At 47.0% G+C, this 20,579-nt stretch overlaps 8 protein-coding genes across 8 annotated transcripts; 4 read left to right on the top strand and 4 right to left on the bottom strand.

Moving 5' to 3' along the window:
• Positions 1–17: 17 nt before the first annotated feature.
• C7M61_002595 (mitochondrial 54S ribosomal protein bL34m) lies at positions 18–347 on the bottom strand (the record flags this gene model as incomplete). Its single annotated transcript, XM_024857966.1, has 1 exon — positions 18–347. The coding sequence occupies one exon, from the start codon at positions 345–347 to the stop codon at positions 18–20; it is 330 nt and encodes a 109-aa protein (XP_024713892.1).
• Positions 348–529: 182 nt separating this feature from the next.
• Positions 530–1,234, top strand: C7M61_002594 (uncharacterized protein; the record flags this gene model as incomplete). Its single annotated transcript, XM_024857965.1, has 1 exon — positions 530–1,234. One exon carries the CDS (start codon positions 530–532, stop codon positions 1,232–1,234), a length of 705 nt encoding a protein of 234 aa, XP_024713891.1.
• A 449-nt stretch (positions 1,235–1,683) lies between these two features.
• SMC4 (condensin subunit) lies at positions 1,684–5,783 on the top strand (the record flags this gene model as incomplete). The annotated part of the gene is made up of 2 exons (XM_024857964.1): positions 1,684–5,740; positions 5,770–5,783. 2 exons carry the CDS (start codon positions 1,684–1,686, stop codon positions 5,781–5,783), a joined length of 4,071 nt encoding a protein of 1,356 aa, XP_024713890.1.
• A 36-nt stretch (positions 5,784–5,819) lies between these two features.
• DUS4 (tRNA dihydrouridine synthase) lies at positions 5,820–9,090 on the bottom strand (the record flags this gene model as incomplete). Its single annotated transcript, XM_024857963.1, has 2 exons — positions 5,820–6,705; positions 7,205–9,090. 2 exons carry the CDS (start codon positions 9,088–9,090, stop codon positions 5,820–5,822), a joined length of 2,772 nt encoding a protein of 923 aa, XP_024713889.1.
• Positions 9,091–9,883: 793 nt separating this feature from the next.
• BRE1 (E3 ubiquitin-protein ligase) lies at positions 9,884–11,914 on the bottom strand (the record flags this gene model as incomplete). Its single annotated transcript, XM_024857962.1, has 1 exon — positions 9,884–11,914. One exon carries the CDS (start codon positions 11,912–11,914, stop codon positions 9,884–9,886), a length of 2,031 nt encoding a protein of 676 aa, XP_024713888.1.
• Positions 11,915–13,263: 1,349 nt separating this feature from the next.
• Positions 13,264–16,032, top strand: ROT2 (glucan 1,3-alpha-glucosidase ROT2; the record flags this gene model as incomplete). Its single annotated transcript, XM_024857961.1, has 1 exon — positions 13,264–16,032. The coding sequence occupies one exon, from the start codon at positions 13,264–13,266 to the stop codon at positions 16,030–16,032; it is 2,769 nt and encodes a 922-aa protein (XP_024713887.1).
• A 2,290-nt stretch (positions 16,033–18,322) lies between these two features.
• SKN7 (kinase-regulated stress-responsive transcription factor) lies at positions 18,323–19,762 on the top strand (the record flags this gene model as incomplete). The annotated part of the gene is made up of 1 exon (XM_024857960.1): positions 18,323–19,762. The coding sequence occupies one exon, from the start codon at positions 18,323–18,325 to the stop codon at positions 19,760–19,762; it is 1,440 nt and encodes a 479-aa protein (XP_024713886.1).
• Positions 19,763–19,832: 70 nt separating this feature from the next.
• C7M61_002588 (uncharacterized protein) lies at positions 19,833–20,579 on the bottom strand (the record flags this gene model as incomplete). Its single annotated transcript, XM_024857959.1, has 1 exon — positions 19,833–20,579. One exon carries the CDS (start codon positions 20,577–20,579, stop codon positions 19,833–19,835), a length of 747 nt encoding a protein of 248 aa, XP_024713885.1.

The raw sequence follows: 20,579 nt of genomic DNA, 5'->3' as shown, positions 1-20,579 counted from the left end.
AAGAATGTTTGGTTGGTCTAGTGGGTCAAGTACCATCTGCCCTTGGCCTTTCTCCTTTGCAAGATCTTTCTGCCGCCCCTCGACCGTAAGCGAGCCAAGAACCCAAAAGTTCTCTTTCTTTTGAGCGTGGATGGCTGGTATGTGTTACCTCTGGACTTGAATCTTCTCTGGATGAGGTTCAGAAGAAGTGAAAGGGTAGAGGGTTGTGGAATCTGGACGGGCATTCTGGAAATTGGACTGGACGAAAGGCTCGTCGTTATGAGGGGCTTGTTCAACATGGAAAACTGGCGGGTGGCATTAAGCCCGACCCTGAGACTGTTTTGACAATGTTTCAAGCCAGCGAACATTGGGTATATGTGGAGGTCTCTAGGAAGGTGGAAAAATTCCCGGTGTTAATGCAGGCGATTTTTGATGAAGTTGGAGGCCTCACCATGCCACTACCTGCAGTACCGGCAGCGAGACTTCGCACCATGATTTTTCGAGATGAGTCTGGTGCAACTTCAAGTTCACATCCACTGGGCCCGCCACGATGTCGAGTTTCCGCCGAATGAACAAAAGCATTCCCAGTCAGGTGACCAAACCTGTATTGGCAGAAATCAAAGGTGAAAAAGCCATCGACAAAACCCGTGCTGAAGCCTTGTTGACCAAGTTCATCAGTACCAGTGAAGCCATCGCATCGGCCATACCCGGCAGCGGTGACGCTGTTGAGTTTTCCGCTACCGGATTCTCCAACTTTGCCGGAAGCAACCCCAAGCTCGGACAGTTGAAGAGAGTGCAAAGAGAGTTGCGTGGGCTTCCGCCTCTTCTGGCTGAACTTGAGACTGAGTACAAGGAAGAGCCACAGAACAAGAAGATCACTTTTGGCGACGACGGAGAGCCACAGAACAAGAAGATCAAGTTTGATAGCGAAGAGCCCGAGGAGACCGAGCAGCCTGAGCAACCAGAGGACGCTGAGGCCGATGCTGTAGCTGAGGGTGAAGAGGAGGCACAGGAATTGGCTGAAGAAGAGGAGGAACAGGAAGAAGAGGCCGCTGAGCCTGCTGAGGTTGAGACTCCAGTTAGCAAAAAGAGACTGCGTGAAGACGACGACGAGGAGGAGGAGAGCAGCAAGAAGCTGAAGACGGAGAAGCTGGAGAAGAAGGAGAAGAAGGACAAGAAGGAAAAGAAGGAGAAGAAGGACAAGAAGGAAAAGAAGGAAAAGAAAGAGAAGAAGAAGAAGTCCAAGGACGAGTAGTCGCATAGCCGGTTCATACCATGTACAATAGCATATCTAGAGATTACGAAGTGTAGGAGGCTCGGGAGGAGTGGGAGCAAAGTAATAAGGTAATTACATAGATGTAAGCAGAATCTGAGCTGGATGCAATGATGAAAATATGGTTCTTTTTTGTCCGCTTTAGTGAAGTTATAGTATGACAGCGTCTCCACAAATACTGTGAGTGCGACATTTTGCAACCATTATGTAGTGATCCATCCCTCATAAGCATCGACCAAGCAAATATAAGCTTTTACCTTCTTTCACTCTCCTTGAATTTTAGAGTTTTTCAACTCTTTAAAATCACTTCATTTTGAAGTATCATTCGCCACCCCCCCATCTTACCCCAGCCCTACTCATCAACGTTGGTGCAGATCAACATCTTCGCAGCGCGATTGACATAAACAAAGGAAACCACGTCCTACTCTGCAATGAAGAAGCAGAGAATATCCTCCAAGGCGCCTGAAGACACTTTCATCAACAACTCCGATTATGACGATCTGTCAATGAAACAAGAGCCCTCCAGCCAGCCGTTGTCTGAAGATTCCATGGAGGAAGCCAACTCCACCTTTGTTGATGCCAATGATACAAAAGCTGAGGACGAGGACGTGACGCTAGCGGAGCTCGAGGGCTCCAAGATCCAGATTGATGAAAACGATAATGGAAATGAAGATCAGAATGAGAAAAGTACGGGAGAAGAGGTTAATGAGCAGAATGGAGAGGATGGGGATGCAATAGAGGACCACGTTGAAGAGGCACCCAAAACAACCATAGAACGTCCTCCTGCAAGCCGACCTACATCAAAGTCGACATTGGAGCTCGGCAAGGCTGTCAAGCAGGACGAGATCAAGCCCAGGTTGGTGATCCGGAAACTCATCCTCACCAACTTCAAATCCTACGCTGGCGTACAGGAGATCGGGCCCTTCAACCCGCTGTTTTCGGCTGTTGTTGGACCCAACGGGTCTGGTAAGAGTAATGTCATTGACTCCATGCTTTTTGTTTTTGGTTTCAGGGCTCTGAAGATGAGACAAGGCAAGCTCTCTGAGTTGATCCATTCTTCCGAGTCCGGTCAAAAGCTCGACTTTTGCCAGGTCGACATCCACTTTTGCCACGTTATAGATGACCCAGTCGATCCATTGGCAGCTTCAGATGTTCCTGGTTCTGAAATTGTTATCAGCAGACGCGCCACTCGAAACAACGCCTCCCTGTACTATCTCAACGGCAGGTCTAGTAACTACACAGACGTGACGCAGTACTTGAGGGATCAGGGAATTGACCTTGATCACAAGCGATTCTTGATCTTGCAGGGCGAGGTCGAGTCTATCTCGCAGATGAAGGCTAAGGCTGAAAAGGAAAACGACGACGGGTTACTCGAATACCTAGAGGATATCATTGGCACAAGCAAATACAAGTCTTTGATTGAGGAAAACCTCACAAAGATGGATGAGCTCAATGAAGTGTGTCTAGAAAAGGAACACAGGTTCGAGTTGGTCGAGAACGACACGAACGTGCTTGAGGAAAAGAAGAATGATGCGTTGCAGTTTCTCGAGAAGGAGAAGCAGCTCACCAACAAAAAGTCTGTGAAATTTCAAGTGACCATCCACGAAAATCTGCAACAGCTTTCCAAGTATGAGAAGACCGCCCAGGATGTTTCAGAACAGCTCAGTGAGGAGAAGAACAAAAACATGGAGCTTAATATTGAGGTAGACGAGGCACAAAAGAGGAAAAAGGGGCTACAGAAGGACATTTCGAAGACCAACGAAAAGCTCACACAAGCCAACAAGAAGCACAAGACGTTCAACAGTAAAAACGTCTCCCTTGAAGAGAGAGTGAAGAACTTAGAGAGCAAGGTCAAGAAGATCGAGAAAACCAAACAGACTTCTGAGCGTACATTATCCACTTCCTCGCATCAACTCAAGACTCTTCGTGAGACTGAAGAGCAATCTGTGAATGATTTGACCTCTTTGAAAGAGTCGTTGGAGAAAGAAAGCGCCAAACTTTTCCAGCTTCGAGAGAAGCTCGCCGACAAAACTTCTCATTTTTCCAAAGAGATCCAAGAGCTCGAAACCCAGCTTCTTCCGGTGAACGATAAGGTCAAGGAGAAAGAGAGCGCCATTCAATTAATCAAGTCTGAGATTGAAATCTTAGAAGAGCAATCTAAGAGCACCGAACGTCAGCTTCAGCAGGCATCTCAGAGACTCCAGGAGATCAAGAGAGAAGGCAAGGAGAAAGAGGCCGAGCTAGATTCACAGGAGAGGAAGCTTGAGCATATCAAAGAGCAAATACTATTGGGCGAAGAACAATGTCGAAATTCTAGAAAGCTGCTTGAGAAGAAAAAGAACAGACTCAACTCTGCAAGGCAACAGACACAAGACGCCATCCACTCCGTTTCGAACACTCAGAACAAAAATAAGGTCTTGGTGAGTTTGACGAAACTCGCGAAGTCTGGCCGAATCACTGGTTTCTTTGGTCGTCTAGGAGACTTGGGTCAGATTGATGACAAATACGATGTTGCAATCTCAACAGCGTGCCCAGGCCTTGACTCGATGGTGGTAGACACCGTGGAGACAGCACAAGCTTGTATCGACTACCTCAGAAAAAACAAATTAGGTTATGCCAATTTCATTTGTCTCAACAAGCTCCGAAACTTTGATCTTGGTCCAATTCAGACTCCTGGAAATCCAATGAGCGTCAAGAGACTTTTTGACTTGATCATTCCAAAAGACAAACGCTTTTTGCCAGCATTCTACAGCAAACTTTACAACACCCTCGTGGCTGGCGATCTTCAAGAGGCGAAATCGGTTGCTTACGGCGCCAAAAGATACAAGGTTGTCACTTTGGATGGTAAAGTGGTTGACACTTCGGGTGCCATGTCCGGTGGAGGATCTCATTTTGCTAGAGGCGCCATGAAGCTTACATCTAATTCTAGAAATGATGATACAGAGCTCTCTGAAGAAGACATCGAAAAAATGAAATCGGAGTTGGCGTCGATGGAAGAAGAAGTCAACCTGCTACAGCATGAATGCGAGGAAATGGAGAATAATCTTCAAAAGCTCAAGGAGTTGGCCCCAGAGACGGAATTTTCTATCAAAAGGATTCAGCTTGATATTCAGTCATTAATTTCAGAGAAGAAGGAAGTTTCATCCAACTGCAAAAAGCTCCTTGCTCAGAAAGAGAGTGAGGATGGTTCATCCGAACTCGAGGGCCCAATTCAAGAGAAGACCAAAGAGCTCGAATCGCTCACCGCAGAGAATGAAAAGCTCCGACAGCTGATGGTGGAAACCGAGACAAAGATTTCGGCTCTTCAAACAAAAATCATGGATGTTGGCGGTGTCGAATTGAAAATCCAGGACTCCAAGGTTGGATCTTTGAAGGAGAAGATTGAGCTCAATGAAGCGAAAAGCTCACAAAATGCTATGGCGCTTAGAAAGCTCGAGCATGATTCTAAAAGACACACAAAGATTGTCGAGGAGAGTGTAGCTGAACTTGAATCAGCTCAAACTGAGATCGAAAAAGTCAAAGAAGATCTTTCGGTGAGTATGAAGGCGATTCGGGAGATTGACGATCAAATTGCAGCTTTCATGAATGAACGGACTGAGTACGAATCAGAGCTCGAGAAAGTAACTGAAGAGGTTGAGGACCTTAATGCAAAGATCAACGAGTTTAAATCAGTGGAGATTGAGCTTGAAAACAAACTTGAGAAGCTTAACGGCGTTGTTCGTAAATGCCAATCCGCAGTCGAAATTGCCAACAAGGAGATCAAGAACCTCATCGTCCGTGATTGTGGCCCATATATTGATTGGATGCCAGAGGACGAGAGGTCCAAGTACGAGAGTTCAGAGATTGAGCAGCTCTCAGAAGAGGCCATCGATGATATCAACATTGCAAACATTGAAGAAGAGATTGAGGGTCTTGAGCAATACATGAATGATGTCAAGGTCGACATTGAAGTCCTTAAGGAGTATGGTGAGAAGAAGAAGGAGCTCGAAATCCGTCGTACTGACTTGAATGAGACTGTTGAACAGCGTGATGGAGTCAAAGGATACTGTGAGGAGCTCAAGAGGAAACGACTTGATGAATTTATGGAGGGCTTCAACACTATTTCATTGTCCTTGAAGGAGATGTACCAAATGATTACAATGGGAGGTAATGCTGAGCTTGACTTGGTGGACAGTTTGGACCCATTCTCAGAGGGTATCATGTTCAGTGTTATGCCACCAAAAAAATCGTGGAGAAATATATCCAACCTCTCTGGTGGTGAGAAGACTTTGAGTTCGCTTGCACTTGTTTTTGCTCTTCACAAATACAAGCCTACGCCGTTGTATGTTATGGACGAGATTGACGCAGCTTTGGACTTCAGAAATGTCTCTATTGTTGCCAACTACATCAAGGATCGGACGAAGAACGCTCAATTTGTTGTCATCTCCTTGCGTAACAATATGTTTGAATTGGCGCAACAGCTTGTGGGAATCTACAAGGTGGACAACCGTACAAGAAGCATCTCTCTTCAGAACAAGGACTTCTTGAATGAAAGGGCCGTGAAGACATAAATGCTAATCTATTATTGCTATGCTGAGTGTTTCCAAGGAACGTTGTCGTCCGTTCCAAAGCCATCTTCACCTCTACGTTTGAGGATGAAGTGCTGGTCTAACCAGTCGATGAGATCTATAAGGTTTGGTATCTCATTCATCTCCTTCACGTACAGCCTAGGGATCATGGCGCTGAACATTTCCGAAAGATGATGCTGAGTGATGCGATATGGCAAACCATAGCTGAGAGCAAGATCAAAGAAGATCTCCACTGCAGACCAAGGTGCCGTTTTGTGTTTTGCAAAGATTGCAGGGTTGGCTAATGCACCACGAACTGCCATTACTCCGTCAACTCCTGTGTATTCTGCGATTCTTTCAAAGTCTTCATGGGTGAAGCAGTCACCATTAGCGACAACGGGCACTTTGACGGTGTCCTTCACGAGTTTGATTGCATCCAAGTTTGCAGGCTGAGATGAACGAGTCGATTTAGTCCGTCCATGAACCGTGATGAAGTCCACGCCAGCGCTTTCCACCTTTTTCACGAATCTCTCGGTTTCGCTTAAGTCGCTATGAATTCTGATTTTGGTCTCGATGCATACCTTGTCGCCGTATTTATCCTTGACTGCTTTGACCATTTCGGCTACAAGATCAGGCTCAGACATCAAAGCTGCTCCGATACCTTCACGAACTTGTTCACGGATTGGGCAACCGCAGTTGAGGCCGATTCCATCAACGTATGGGTGCATCATCTCGACAAACTTGAGAAGATCGTTGACGTTGTTGCAACCAACTTGGACTATAACGGGTGTATCTTTGAGATTTGTGGAGAAGTCACTGATTCGAGCTATGTCGTTTCTGACAAACTCTCTTGCTAGGATCATAGGGGTATACACGATGTCGGCGTTGTAATGTCTAACGAGTTCTCTGAACGGTAGTTTGGAATACCGGACCATTGGTCCTACTATGTGAGCTGGACGGCCATGAGTTTCTTTGATGGTTTGCAAGATTCGTAGAGGGTTATTCTTTGGATCCCTCGGCGTTAGCTGGCCATGAGATGATCCGATGCTTGTCATGTCGTTGTACTTATTGTTCCATCAGTGAACCAAGATGCAAAAGACTTTCGATGGTTCGCACGTGACCCGGCACGTGAGTTGACTTTAGTGAAATAATCAATACAAGCCAGGGTTTGGCAGAAATTCAGTTACTTTCGATATAGATTTATCACTTAATCCATATAAAGTCTATAATCAAGGTGCTGAGGGCTCTTGTTTAAAAAATTTTCTATGTGGAGTAGCATATGGAGCATGGACCATCTTTACTCGATCCAATCTACAGTTGCAGTTCTATCATATCGCCGTTAACCTCATTGAAAAGCTATATAGTACATGTTTTTCTATAATACAAGATTCGTGCCGACCGTTACTCTTCCTCAGAAGATTCTGAAGAAGCATCGTCATCAGAAGACTCCTGGGCAGGGATACTGTTGAGGTCGAACGTGGAGGCTGGTAAGTGAGAGCCTCCGTTTGATCTTTCAGCATCATCAAACAACTGGAGTTGTGATTTCAACTGCTCGAGCTGGTCAATGTTACCGGAAGAGTATGTGGACTTCTTAGCCTTGGTCATGGCGTTAGAAGCAGCTTTTTTGCCGAACAAGAAGTCGTAAAGCTTCAAGACAGTGCGGTCCTCGAGCTGGTCCATGTCAAGCTCAACTTCCTCCTCGTCACTGATGACAACGTCATCCTTAATGATCTTGATCAAAGCCTGCAACTTCTTGTCGTTCAAGGTAGGAACAACTTCACTGACCTGCTTCTTCATTTCGTAAGTAACGATAGGCTGGTCGTCAGCACGACCGTCAGCGATAGAGTTGGACCTAGCCTTCTTAGTCTTCTTGGTCTTCTTCTTCTTTCTGCGAGAGGCCTTCAACTTTTCGAGCTCAGTTCTCTTCAACTCTTCGAGCTCAGCCTTCATTCTCTTCAACTGGTTCTCCATGAAAGAAATTGCAGGGATACTTGACAACATTGCCTCATTGACCTCACCCTCATCATCCTCGTAATCATCACTGTCATACTCGCCATCAGAGTTGACGGGCGATGGAGCGGGAACAGGCTTGGCGGCCCATTTCTTGTCGAAGTAGCTCTCAAGACGACGTCCCATGGTGTTCACATCCGTGCCATCTGGATTGAACAAGTAACAGTTTGAGAAAACTAGTCTGACATCTCTTTCGACATCATCAGCATTCTCGTACTTGTTGTTAGCGAGATTGGACTGGATTGTGCCAAGGTCCATAGGGGTCTTCACAACTTCATGGTAATGAGGAATGTTCAATGCAACGGGATCAACAGGTTGAAGGAAGGGGAAGTTAATATTGTAGAGTTTTTTGGATGTCAACTCCTTGATAACCTGGTTACAGAAACGCAACTCAGCGGCGTACTTCTTCTTTCTTGGTCTCACATCGTATGGCAATTCCTTGGACTTTGGAGGATGAATGGTTCTCTTGGGTCTGTGGGCAGCCACCGACTCGGTTTTTGGGTCGTCACTCACAATAACGTTGCGTCTTCTGGAAGCAGCACCAGTGTTGTTAGAGTGGCCGTTGGCCGCAAGCACCTTGGGGGGAATGTTGAGCATGTGCTTCTCAAACTGAGCCTGGATGTTCTTTGCCATGCGAGAGATACCGGAAGATTCACCATTGAATTTAATACAGTTGTCCACCATAAGATTGAAATCATCGACAATTTGCTGTGGATCATCGTATGCGTTGACCGAAAGCTTACGTTCAATAGTAGAAAGATCCATGGGCCTCGTGATGAAATTGTAGTAGAATGGAATGTTCAACTTGATAATATCAACAGGGTGGACAAAAGGACCGGCATCTTTCAATCTTTTGATAGCCTTAATTGTGTTATGCGCAAACTTATTTTGATGCTTGGGGATAGGGTTAGCGGGAAGTTTGGTCATGTCGGGCTCTGGAGGGGGCTTTGGAGCGGGCTCCATCTTGGAAGTGTCAGCCTGGTAACTAGCCTGTTCACCCTCCGTCTTCAACTTTTTCGAAGCTTCATCCTGTCCAGCATCGTCGTCTAACTTATGTTTCTCTGGCGAGGGCGAAGGGTTGGGAGGGGACAATGGCTTTTCAGGTGCTGGTGTCTCCTCGACATTTGAATTTGCATGTGAAGCATCCTCCTTCTGAAACACATCAGCCGAAGGGGTCTGAACTGGTGTTGTAGTTTCAGGAGCAGTCAGTGGAGGAGCTGGGGTTGTGGCGGCAGGGTCCACAGCCACATCCTGTTGTTCTGTGCCAATTGGATCTGACATTATGGAGGTACTGTCGTCACGTGGTGATAACAGTTGTGTGAGGCACGGGTGCGGGACTCCAATAAAAAAAAAGAAAAGGGCAATAAAAAAAGGGTAACCACAAAAATGGGATTTTTGCCGACTAACCAATCACAAACCGCGAAAGTAGGGTTAAATGCAGAGCCTCGACTGTGTTCAGGAGCGAGAAAAAAAAAACTTTTCAAAAAATTGCGGATTTTTGGCCCTTGCGACCTGCTGGGAAATCACGTTTATTTATATATCTCCCGCTTTTTGCTGGCGCGACAATAGACAGCTGTGCGCTTCTCACTGGTTTTTGGTATATACACGTAAGGTACTGCACGAACGCTGGACGAAAGTACGAAAATAAAAAAAAAAACCTGGTGAGTGGTTTGAGACATCCCGAGAAGATTGGTGGACTCACTGATAAATCCACCTTTATTTTACAGATTTGTTGGAAATGGCACGCTGAACGAAGCCTTAGACTGCCACGCCCGTAGCATATGCCAGTTGCCACCGAATGATTCACTAAGCACTTGTAATCACGTGACGTCCCGCTTTTCATCCATCGTGCAAAAAGGATCTCTTTAAGGATTGCTAGCCATCCGCAACCTGCACGCCACGGCATGCCCCTAGTCTTCCGGCCCAGCCAGACATGAATAGGTCACTAATTAAATTTGATGGCAAGGGCGAAGCTTAAATCTTCCCAAGAATCGCTGGGTTTTGCCATCTATCTCTATATTCCAAAATTTGGTGATAGTTGCAACACTTACGTGAAACAGATTCCACAAGCCGACTAAAGATGAATGGAAAGCAAGTCGTTCGACGAAAATCCCTTGTTACAGGTTGGACATCTTCTAAGACGAGCAGCTAATCTCTCCTGGACGCATCCGTCGCAAAAGACATGGCCACAAGCAGTGATTGCAGTATTCTTCCAGTTCTTCAGACAAACAGAACACTTGGTGATGGACCTCAAAGCCTCTAGCTGTTTCTCGTCTTCCTCTAAAATCGACGAAGTGTTGTTCTGCTTGTACTTTTGGAGAAGACTCTCTGTGGCCCGAAGCTTGGCATCTAGTTTGCTGAATGCCACGGTTTTGCTGTTGACTTCACTCGACAAGTCTCCATTCTGCTTCTTGAGCTGGGCAATATCTTGTCTAGCGTCACTGAGCTCCTTCTTGATCGATTCTCGTGTCTTCCCGAGCATCTTAAGGTTGCCATGCAATTGTGTGTTCTCTTGAGTAGCCATCTCTTTGATAACCTTATAGTCGTTGATCGACTTGTTCAAGATTTCGATCTTGCTGACATATGTCTTCTCAACCTCAGTGAGCTTATTAACGAGCTCTTGGGATTTTGCGACCTGGGATTTGAGGACCTTGTTCTCGGCGGAAAGGGAGTCTTTCACTCTCATACTGGCGAAATACTTTTGGTCCGCTTTATTCTTTTCGATTGTAAGCTTCTTCACAATACCTTCGTTGTCGACCAGCTCCTTTTGCTTCTCCAAGGTGAGACTTCTTGTTTGTTGGAAGGCAACCTCGATCTCCTTGACTTCTGTGCTCAATATTTGCAACCTCTTGACAAGCTCGTCCTTTTCGAGACTTTGCAACTTAGAGTCTTCCTCGCCCTTGTATTCTTCCTGTCTTGTCTGTTCCAACTTCGATAACCTCTCGTTGAGCACTCTATTCAACTCATTTAGCTCAGCGTTGGTCTTCTTGTTATCCATTTCAGAATTGAGTATGGTTTGCTTCGCCAACAACTCATCTCTGACAGCTCTGATACGAGCAAGATCATTTTCACTTCTTGAAAGGGTCTCCTTGAGACGGCCGTTCTCTTCTTCCAATTCGCGGTTGATTACTTTCGAGTAAGCGCCATCTTTCTCTTCCAAAAGCTTTACTTTGGTGACAAGCTCTTGTTGAGATAGAGTGACCTGCGAGAGCGATTCTTTGAGCGTGTTGTTTTGGGAGACTAGTTCAACAAACTTAGGGGAGTTTGAGAGATCCTCTTCGGTAAGGTTACTCAAACGGGCTCGCAACTCTTCCGCGGAAGCCTCTGCACCAGACAATCTCGTAGACATCTTGTCAAGAGCATTCTTAGAAGCACCTAATGCAGCCTTGAGCTCCTCTGCTTCAATTCGAAGCTTCTCAAGCTCTTCCTTGTCTGCAGATGATATAGTTACCGTGTCACTGTTGTCTTCGACTTTACCATTCTCCAAAGCACCATTTTTGTTGTGACCATTTGTGCTTTCCTCTTCTTGTTGTTTTGCAAGACTGTTACTTTGGATTCGTTGTAGAGTCGCCAGATCTTCCCTATCCTTGATCTTCTGTAAGGCAGCTATTTGATTCTGAAGCTCGGAGAGCTTCTCTTGAAGATCATGTTTTGACTCCTGAGCTGCGGCAAGATCACCTTCTAGTTTCACGACATCCTGAAGGTCCCCAGAATCAGATACAGCAGGCTTAAGGATGCCTGCTAGCTTGTTGGCTCTAGCATCTAGCTTCTCTTTGAGTTCAGAAGTAGATGCCGTCAAATCTAGTGACTCAGCCTCTCCAGCATCACAAGACTTCAATATCTGAGAGTACCAGGTCTCTAGTAACTGGTGAACAGCTATAAAGGTTTGGTATCGCCTCTCGTACTTAGAAAGGTCTAGTTGAAGCTGTTCCGCTTGGAGCTTATAGAAGCGCATCTGGCGCCATATAGCCTCCTTCTTGAAATAAACAACATCTTGTTGCGTGAGAGGACCATCCTCGCTGAGCTCTTGAAGGGGCTTTTTGGATTTGGCGAAGATATCGTCTTCAACCTCACTGAATGGTCTCTTCTTGTCTTCGGAGTCCATCACAACTAGTAAGGGTACCACACGTAGAACAGGAAATGAGATTATTAGTATACGACGTCACGTTCGTGTCTGTCGGGAATGCAAAGACCGTGAGGTGGATGAAGTTGTACTTGAAGTTTGATATGATTTTTTTCTCCTTGACTGGTGCGTATAGAAAGCTGGACACGACCGGTGTATAAGCTCGAAGCAGAGCCAGCAGAGGTGGATTGACGACAGAATCGTGATACTATCATGGGAAAATATTTCTGATGGGATTCAACGGTTTGATGTTTTGGAGGGCTATTGGGTGCGTGATTGCAAGTGGATGGAGTTATGGAGGTGTTTCAGCGAGTGTTGCGTAGCTCGGGATCGGCAAATTAAGCCATCATTAGAAGGTGGTAGGTCTGTAAGGATAGCGACAACAGAACTGTGTCGAGTTCTTCTTTTTAAGTGTGCTTGAACGGAAGGACTAGATTTGGCGTTCTGGGATTACTTAGTGGAGGAGTCGTTGTGGAAGTGGAACGTAGGATTTACATGCCGAAATACCGATAACCGAATGAAGGACGAGATGCTTGGGTCACATCATACCAAGGAGGGATCTGGGACGAGTTAGTTGTCTGCTATTGATGGGTAGCACATGGACGTTGACTGCTTGATGAAATAGACTCTCTGAGGTGGAACATTGGGCCAAATCGGACGAATCATTTGCAATTCACCAAGTACTTTGAACAAAATAAGCTTCTATTCTTGGAGATGGTTCAATGAAGGATGAAGGATTTTGGATAACATTGGATAACAGGGGAACTTACTTGCTTGGAGATCATCATATCTTACCACAAGGGAGGACTTCGTATCTGGGATATCACATTTCTGAGACTTAAGGATAGGCCTTTCATAGCTTGACTTGTCTTCCGGGAAATCAGGCTAATTCTTAAGGAAAACGAGGATAGTCATTCGTTCAAAGGGGTGCTGATACTTCCCCTTACTAATGAAACACCATGATAGGTCGGGTCGAATTCGAAAAGTAGATGTCAAAAAATAAACTCATCTTGTCAAAACCTTAAAGCAACTCATTCAAATCGACATAGTCTAAGTCGCTCAAGAAATCCACCGTTTCAGCAACTTTGCCGTCGGCGTATGGCCCCACTATAATAGACCAATCGGCGATCGAGGTTTCATGAAATTTTCACTTCATCATTTGCCACCACATTCAACCAACTTAAACACATTTCTGACAATTCATCGCTAAATGTTGCTCCGTCAAAGTAGAGTGTTCCTTCTAAAAGTAGCAGTAGTGGAGGACCTACACATCGCGAGATCGGTGCACTACTGAACCACGAGTCTTCCAAGATACTACAGCCAATTCCGCCATGCAGGGATTCCAGTTGCTAGTATTCTGCTGCATTTGGCTCCAGGCCTGGGCAGCCAAGGACTATTTATTCAAAAACTGTGACCAGCTGGGTTTTTGTTCCAGAAACAGGCACTACAGGCACCAGGTGGAGGCCTCAGGAAGCCATATTCCGTACTTTGTGGATCCCCAATCTATCAAGGTGGAGGACAAGGTCACGGGCACAATTCTCAAGAAGCTAGAGCTGAACGAGCTTATCTGGCTTCCTTTCGAGTTGTCGTTGCTTAAAGGAGACAATATCAGATTCAAGATCGACGAGGACCGTTCTGACGTTCAAGTCAAGGGGGTCAACCCAAAGAGGTATGACGAGACCGCTCAGGCTATTTTCGATGGTCCAGAAGAGCAAAAGATTGAATCCTTGGAGAAGGTCGAAGTGACCAAGGAAAAGGTCACTGTGGTTTACGGAAACCAGGACCAGTACAAGGCTGTGTTGGATCTCAACCAGGTTGCCTTGACGGTTTACTACAACGACGAGGCCCAGGTGTCCTTCAATTCAAAACAGCTTTTGAACTTTGAGCACTACAGACCGCAAAAGGAAAATGAAAAGCACGTTCACAGCCAGTTGGAGCTGACTTTCGATATGTGGAAAGACTCTTTTGAAGATGCTAAACACGATACACGCAAGTTTGGTCCGGAGTCTGTTGCCGCCGATTTGGTCTTTAATGGCTTTGAGCATGTCTATGGTATTCCAGAACATGCTGATTCGTTGAGCTTGAAGGATACTACCGAGACCCAATGGCCGTACAGACTCTACAACGTGGACATTTTCGAGTACTACGCCGAGTCGAGGATGCCCATGTACGGCTCCATTCCCATCATGATTGCCTCCAAGCCTGATGTTTCCGTTGGTGTTTTGTGGTTGAATAGTGCAGACACCTATGTGGATGTCAGAAAGGGCAAGGATGTCACCACACACTGGATTTCCGAGGCTGGTGTTTTGGACTTGGTTATTCTGATTGGCGAAAAGCCCGCTTCCATCAACAACAATCTTGGTCTTTTGAGCGGTTTCGTCGGTTTGCCTCAGCTTTTTGCTTTGGGCTACCACCAATGTCGCTGGAACTACAACGATGAAGATGACGTTTTGGATATCAACAAAAAGTTCGACGAGCACGAAATCCCTTACGACACGATCTGGCTTGATGTTGATTACACAGACAAGAGACAATACTTCACGTGGGAGCCAGATGCTTTCCCTGATCCAATCAGGATGTTGCGCAAGTTGGACCACACGGGACGTAATTTGGTGATTCTTATCGATCCACATTTAAAGCTTGGCTACGAGGTGAGTGAATATGTCGACAAGGCCGGTATCGGCCACAAGGATGCCCTGAACAACACGTACAAGCACCACTGCTGGCCTGGTGAGTCTGTATGGATCGACTCCCTCAATCCTTCAGCTCAAGGTTACTGGGATAAACTCCATGAGATGTCTACCGAAAATAAAGTTTTGGGAGAAGCCGAAAACATCCACTTCTGGAACGATATGAGTGAACCATCTGTGTTCGATGGTCCAGAGACTAGCGCCCACAAGGATAACCTCCACTACGGAAACTGGGAACACCGTTCCTTGCATAATCTCGTCGGCAAGAGTTTCCATGAGCTCACCTACAATGCTCTTCTCAAGAGATACGAGGACAAAACCAGACAGCGTCCATTCATCTTGACCAGATCGTACTTTGCAGGCTCCCAAAGAACTGCTGCTATGTGGACTGGTGATAACATGGCCAAGTGGGAGTACCTCAAGACGTCGATCCCAATGGTGTTGACTTCCAATGTCGTGAACATGCCATTTGCTGGAGCTGACGTTGGAGGATTCTTTGGTGACCCTTCAAAGGAATTGCTCACTAGATGGTACCAAACAGGTATTTGGTACCCATTCTTCCGTGCACACGCCCATCTTGACAGCAGAAGAAGAGAGCCTTGGGTTCCTGGAGAGCCATTTACTGGTCACATCAAGGACGCATTGAGATTGAGATATGCCTTGCTTCCTGCCTTCTACACGGCCTTCTACGAGTCCAGCACCAATGGATCTCCTGTGATTAGGCCTCTTTTCTACGCCAATCCTGAGAACCCAGACGTCTATGGCATCGACGATCAGTTCTTTTTGGGTAACACCGGTTTGATGGTCAAGCCAGTCACGGAACAGAACGCTCGTTCCGTCCAAATTTACATTCCCGATAACGAAGTTTACTACGAGTACACCAATAGTGTTCCTGGAAAGGCTATCAAAGATTCTTTGGGCTCAGTGAAGAAAGCAGTCAGTCTTGGTGACATTCCTATGTACATAAAGGGTGGCTCTATTCTTCCAAGAAAGGACAGGTACCGTCGTTCTTCTAAGCTTATGCACAACGATCCATACCATTTGGTTGTGGCTTTGGATAAAGACGGCAATGCCGAAGGTTTGTTGTACTTGGATGACGAAGAATCATTCAGGTACAGAGATGGCGACTTCGGTATCGCTGCATTCGAGGCCAAAGAGGACACCATCAGCGGAAACTTTGTCTCAGGAAACCCTGAGTTCGCTGACCAGCTCGAGCACATTTTCGTTGAGAAAATCACCGTTTTGGGAGCTGACGATGTCACCGGTGCCGAGATCAGCCAGGATGGCAAGACAGGCCTGGCTTCCGTTAAAAAGCACGATGGATACGTTGAGATTGTGGGCGCTAAGCTCCGCATCAACAAGAGCTGGTCTGTGAAGTTGCAGCATTCCAGCGCTCACGATGAGTTGTAATCTTCCTGCTGAGACATGGATTCCATCTGCTGAGACAACTGGGTATCGGGTTTATACGACTTGAGCACAGCTGGATCGACCAGGGCACGCCGGGTCAACTCTATTTGGCGAACCACCTTGATCCACAAGTGTGCTGTTTGGCAATTTGGACAATTCCCTTTTGTGGGAATCAACTCGCCTGAACCCTGAAGAAACCTTTGCAAAATACACCGAGGATGAAAAAGCAGCTCACACGAGCATGCAAAAACGCCGCCAGCGACGTCCACCACCTCTTCACACACAAAACAAGAAGCATTTTCGATATCTAGTAGCTGTTCGACTCTGCTATTCTCAGCCGAGGTCAATTGATGTAGGGAGCCGTGGCCCGTGGACGTGAATGCCTCGTCAAATGACAATCTCACCACCTTCGCTCCGCAATCTATCTTGAAGCGATTCTGGTTCCATGTCTCGTGGACCAGGTCGTTGAAGATCCACACCTCTAGACTCAATCTTTTGAAAGCCGGGGCTTCCACCAAAAGCCGTATATTCCCCATCCGGTGGTGCACTGCAGCCGCTGATCTGGCGTTTTTGGAGATCTTCAGCAGAATGTGGCGAGAGTGAAAAGGGTGTTGAAGCGCCAGTTCAAACTGAAGAGCAGCCACTTTCGAGGGAAACCCACAAACACACGCCACCATCACCCACGGACGGAAACCGCTCTTCTTAGTACGAAAAGCCCCTCCTCTGGCGATATAGCCGTTGTGTTGGCGTAGTCTTCTGGCTGGATCAGGCGTCAGACCAACGTAGAAGGAGGCCGGTTTGGGTAGCGATTGAAGGAGGTATACGCAGTAGAACTGGGGCATCCTCCGGGGAGATTAAACTGATGAAATTGATGAATTTGACTGGAATGTTTTCATGTATCTGCGTGGTGGAGTATTCCACCTGTGAACATCTTGTAGTTGGTTCGCGATGATGATACACCATAGTACGGTAGCCATCAACGGCAACAACCACCAGACAAGAGATCAAGAAAAAAAAAAAAAAAAAAAAAAGTCGAATCCACCAATTTGACCATTTTGACCGACCACCAAATCAAAAACCTTCCCCTGATTGGCTACTTTTTTCATGAAACCACCACCACCCACAATGCCTCTACCCCAGCGTAGCCAAGTTAAGGTGGCTGTGTAGGGCGGGTCCATATCCAGCCTGTTTGCAGCCAAACCGTACATGAACAACCAGATGCCCAGGCTGGCATTATCTCCGTCCCATTGTGCCGGCCGGCCCAAAATTCCTATTCTTACATGAGTGTTCCATTGCTTCTAACCCTTGACGATGCTAGGTTGACTGTGAAAACCGTTAGCTGTTGGGCAGGGTGAGACATTTGAAGTATGTGCCTCGCAGGAAACCACAAGCTCTGATTTTCGCTGCAACACAATGTCCCCATATCTCGAGCGAAATTGATCAACGGGCCCTTTCCGGCACCTGAAACCTTGAAGGCTGTTTTGAGCCAAGCCCGAGCATCGAAGTTTCTGAAAATAGCCTGATAGCTGTGAAAACCTGGTGGTGAGGCTACCGCTGAATGGCTATTTCGGGTTAACCGATTTTTCACGAACCGTGCGGAGCCTAAGCCATGAGACATCGCAGAGACATCTGTAGTTAGTGCCAGTGGAAAATATACCTGCCACGGTGTTGCAGCGTCTTTTCCATGTCGTTTCCGTTTCCCTCCAGACCCCTATCTCTCGTTTTTTCGTAACATACCCTACGCTGGAAATTCTTGCTCGATCCGCTGATTTTTCAGCAAAGCCTCCTTGGCCTGACAAACGCCGTTCGCTGATCAGAGCATCAACTTCAATTCAGCCCTTCCTCTATCGCCACAACAGCCCAATTGCTTCTCTAAAGTTAGACTTTTTGTGAAAGTGGCCCAAAGTTCGCAAGTATCCTGAGCCTCGCCGGTTGATTGCGGACCGGGTTATACCAGCAACAAGCCGTCAAAAAACAGAAACCTCGACAATCCCGTAGGAACGAATGTATAATAATTTATGGTTTATAACCAACGACAAAGACATCTCTAGCCTTTTTCCTCCCCCCCTTCAGGCCGTTTTTGGTGGCCTTGAATAACTGCTCCCACAGGGTCCTGCAGCATAGCTCGAGGCGATAGTAGGTAACAAAAAGTTTCCACCAGACCCGAGAAACCAGCTGCTGTTGGGCAATTTCCGTCGGATCCCTTGTTTGCTGCTATATACGGCCGTTTCCCCCCGTCTGAGGACGCCTTCACTTCACCACAACCCATTTTGCCAAATACAAGTTCCCCCAGATGTCCACCAAAAAAGAAGAGCCCTCACTGGGGCTGAACGACTTTGTCAAGAAGCTTTTCCAGATGCTCTCCGAGGACAAGTACATGAGCGTCGTCCGCTGGACCGCCAGCGGGAACAGCTTCGTCGTCTTGGACACCAACGAGTTCACCAAAGAGATCCTACCGCGGCACTTCAAGCACTCCAACTTTGCTTCCTTTGTGCGCCAGTTGAACAAGTACGATTTCCACAAGGTCAAGATCCTGAATGAAGAGAAACAGCACTACGAGTACGGCGACGACGCCTGGGAGTTCCAGCACCCCGAGTTCCGCAAGGACGACCCGAACGCTTTGGAGAACATCAGAAGAAAAGCCCCCACCAAGAAGGAACCCGCCTACGAGGCCAACCCACACTACGACCAGCAGATTGGCCTGATAAGACTGGAGTTGGCCCAGGCCCGTGAAGAACTCAAGGGCATGACCAAGAAATACTCGGCTCTTTTGGACAATGTCGTCACGCTAAGAACATTCAATGAGCGCCAGGCCCGTCTGATGGGCATGTTGATCAACGCTTTGGGCGAGGCCGGGATAAAATTGCCTCCCTTGGACCTCCCCAACCCAAGTGCCTTGAACTTGCTGCCGGGCCAGCCTTCGCCGCAACAACCGGAGCGAACAGTGGTGAAACAGGAACCAGGACATCTGCGATCGGGTTCCGGCTCGGTGCCTGAGTACGACTACAACTCGCTGGTTCGGGGCCAGAGCAACAGAGGCTCTCATTCCAGCCACCCCAGCCTCAACCACGTGAGCCACACTAGACATCCTTCTTCCACGCTGCCCTTGGGAGGAGACATTGTGGGTCCTGTTTCCACAGCGACCATCCCCAATCCGAAGTTCCACGTGCTTTTGGTCGAGGACGACAACGTTTGTATTCAGTTGTGCCGCAAGTTCTTGATGAAGTACGGGTGCCAGGTGACGGTGGTGACGGACGGCCTCAATGCCATCTCCACGGTGGAACAGACCAAGTACGATCTTGTGCTCATGGACATTGTGATGCCCAATCTTGATGGCGCCACAGCTACCAACATCATCCGTTCGTTCGACACGAGAACCCCGATCATCGCCATGACCGCCAACATCCAGGACGCAGATTTGGTCAATTACTTGCAAAACGGCATGTCGGACATTTTGGCCAAGCCCTTCTCCAAAGACGATTTGTATGCTATCTTGACAAAACACTTGATGTCAGCGTCCAAGGCAGCAGAGTACGAAAACAACAGTACAGAAATGCGTACGCTACCGTTGGACGGTGCCACCCCGGCGATGGACCAGCTGCTAGGCATGGACCTGTCTGTGAACATGGGCCAGCAGATGCCACAGCAAAACATTCCTGAGCAGATGGGCCAGCCTATGATGGACTCCATGGAAGCTGTTGAACAGCCGCCGAAAAAGCAAAGGAAACACTAGCCTTGCCCTTTTCTATTCTTGTGATATACTTTAATGCTATTAATTATGCGTCGTTTGTCGTAGCCTACAGTTACTTACTTATGGAGAGCTCTTCGAGAGCTGATTCCACTTCCTTTAGCTTGAATACGTTCAAGGCCATGTCGCTAAACAGGTCCTTCCATGGTTGACTGGAGTCTCCATCGATTCTAGTGATTTGCACTTGGTCAAAGTACATATCCCTGATTGGGTACTCGAGCTCGGGCTCTTTGTAGACGAATTTTTGATTTTTCTTCTTTCTTCGGCTCACCGTGCTGAAACCGTCATCTTTTTTGGGAACTTGGTCCTCAGTCATGTGTACGATGGTCGCTAGAGTCGGTAGTGTTTCAAGAAACTTAGCTTTACCGAGTGTTCCCGCTGTGACAGTAAGGTCATTTCCCAAAATCCAGCGTGGCTCTATGCTCTTTATAAAATCATTAGTGAATGTTCTGGGAGCATGGGGCATGTAGTATAGCGTTTTAGCTACCACAGCGCTCTGAGGTTCTTCCTTCTCTTCAACGGAGAAGTTCAAGCTCTCCAATAGCTTTTTTTCATCTTCAGTAAAGGCAGGATCCCAGCACGAAACGTCTTTGATATCGAACTTCTCGACTAATAGAATCAAGAAAGCTAACTGGTAGAGAGCTTGAAACTCTGCAGTAGGCGATCCAAGAGCCAAGCAGCGCAATCTCGTGAAATTGACTGGAATTAGGAGATCAACTGTCTTCTTGAAAACGCCGGAGTCATTTATAGTGGCTTTTCGGCCTTCAAGTTTTGTATTGAGTGGGGTACCATGATCAGCCAT

The sequence above is a fragment of the Candidozyma pseudohaemuli genome, assembly GCF_003013735.1.
Source record: "Candidozyma pseudohaemuli strain B12108 chromosome Unknown scaffold00005, whole genome shotgun sequence".
NCBI classification, from domain to species: Eukaryota; Fungi; Ascomycota; class Pichiomycetes; order Serinales; family Metschnikowiaceae; genus Candidozyma; species Candidozyma pseudohaemuli.
This window is presented reverse-complemented; position numbering and strand designations above follow the sequence as displayed.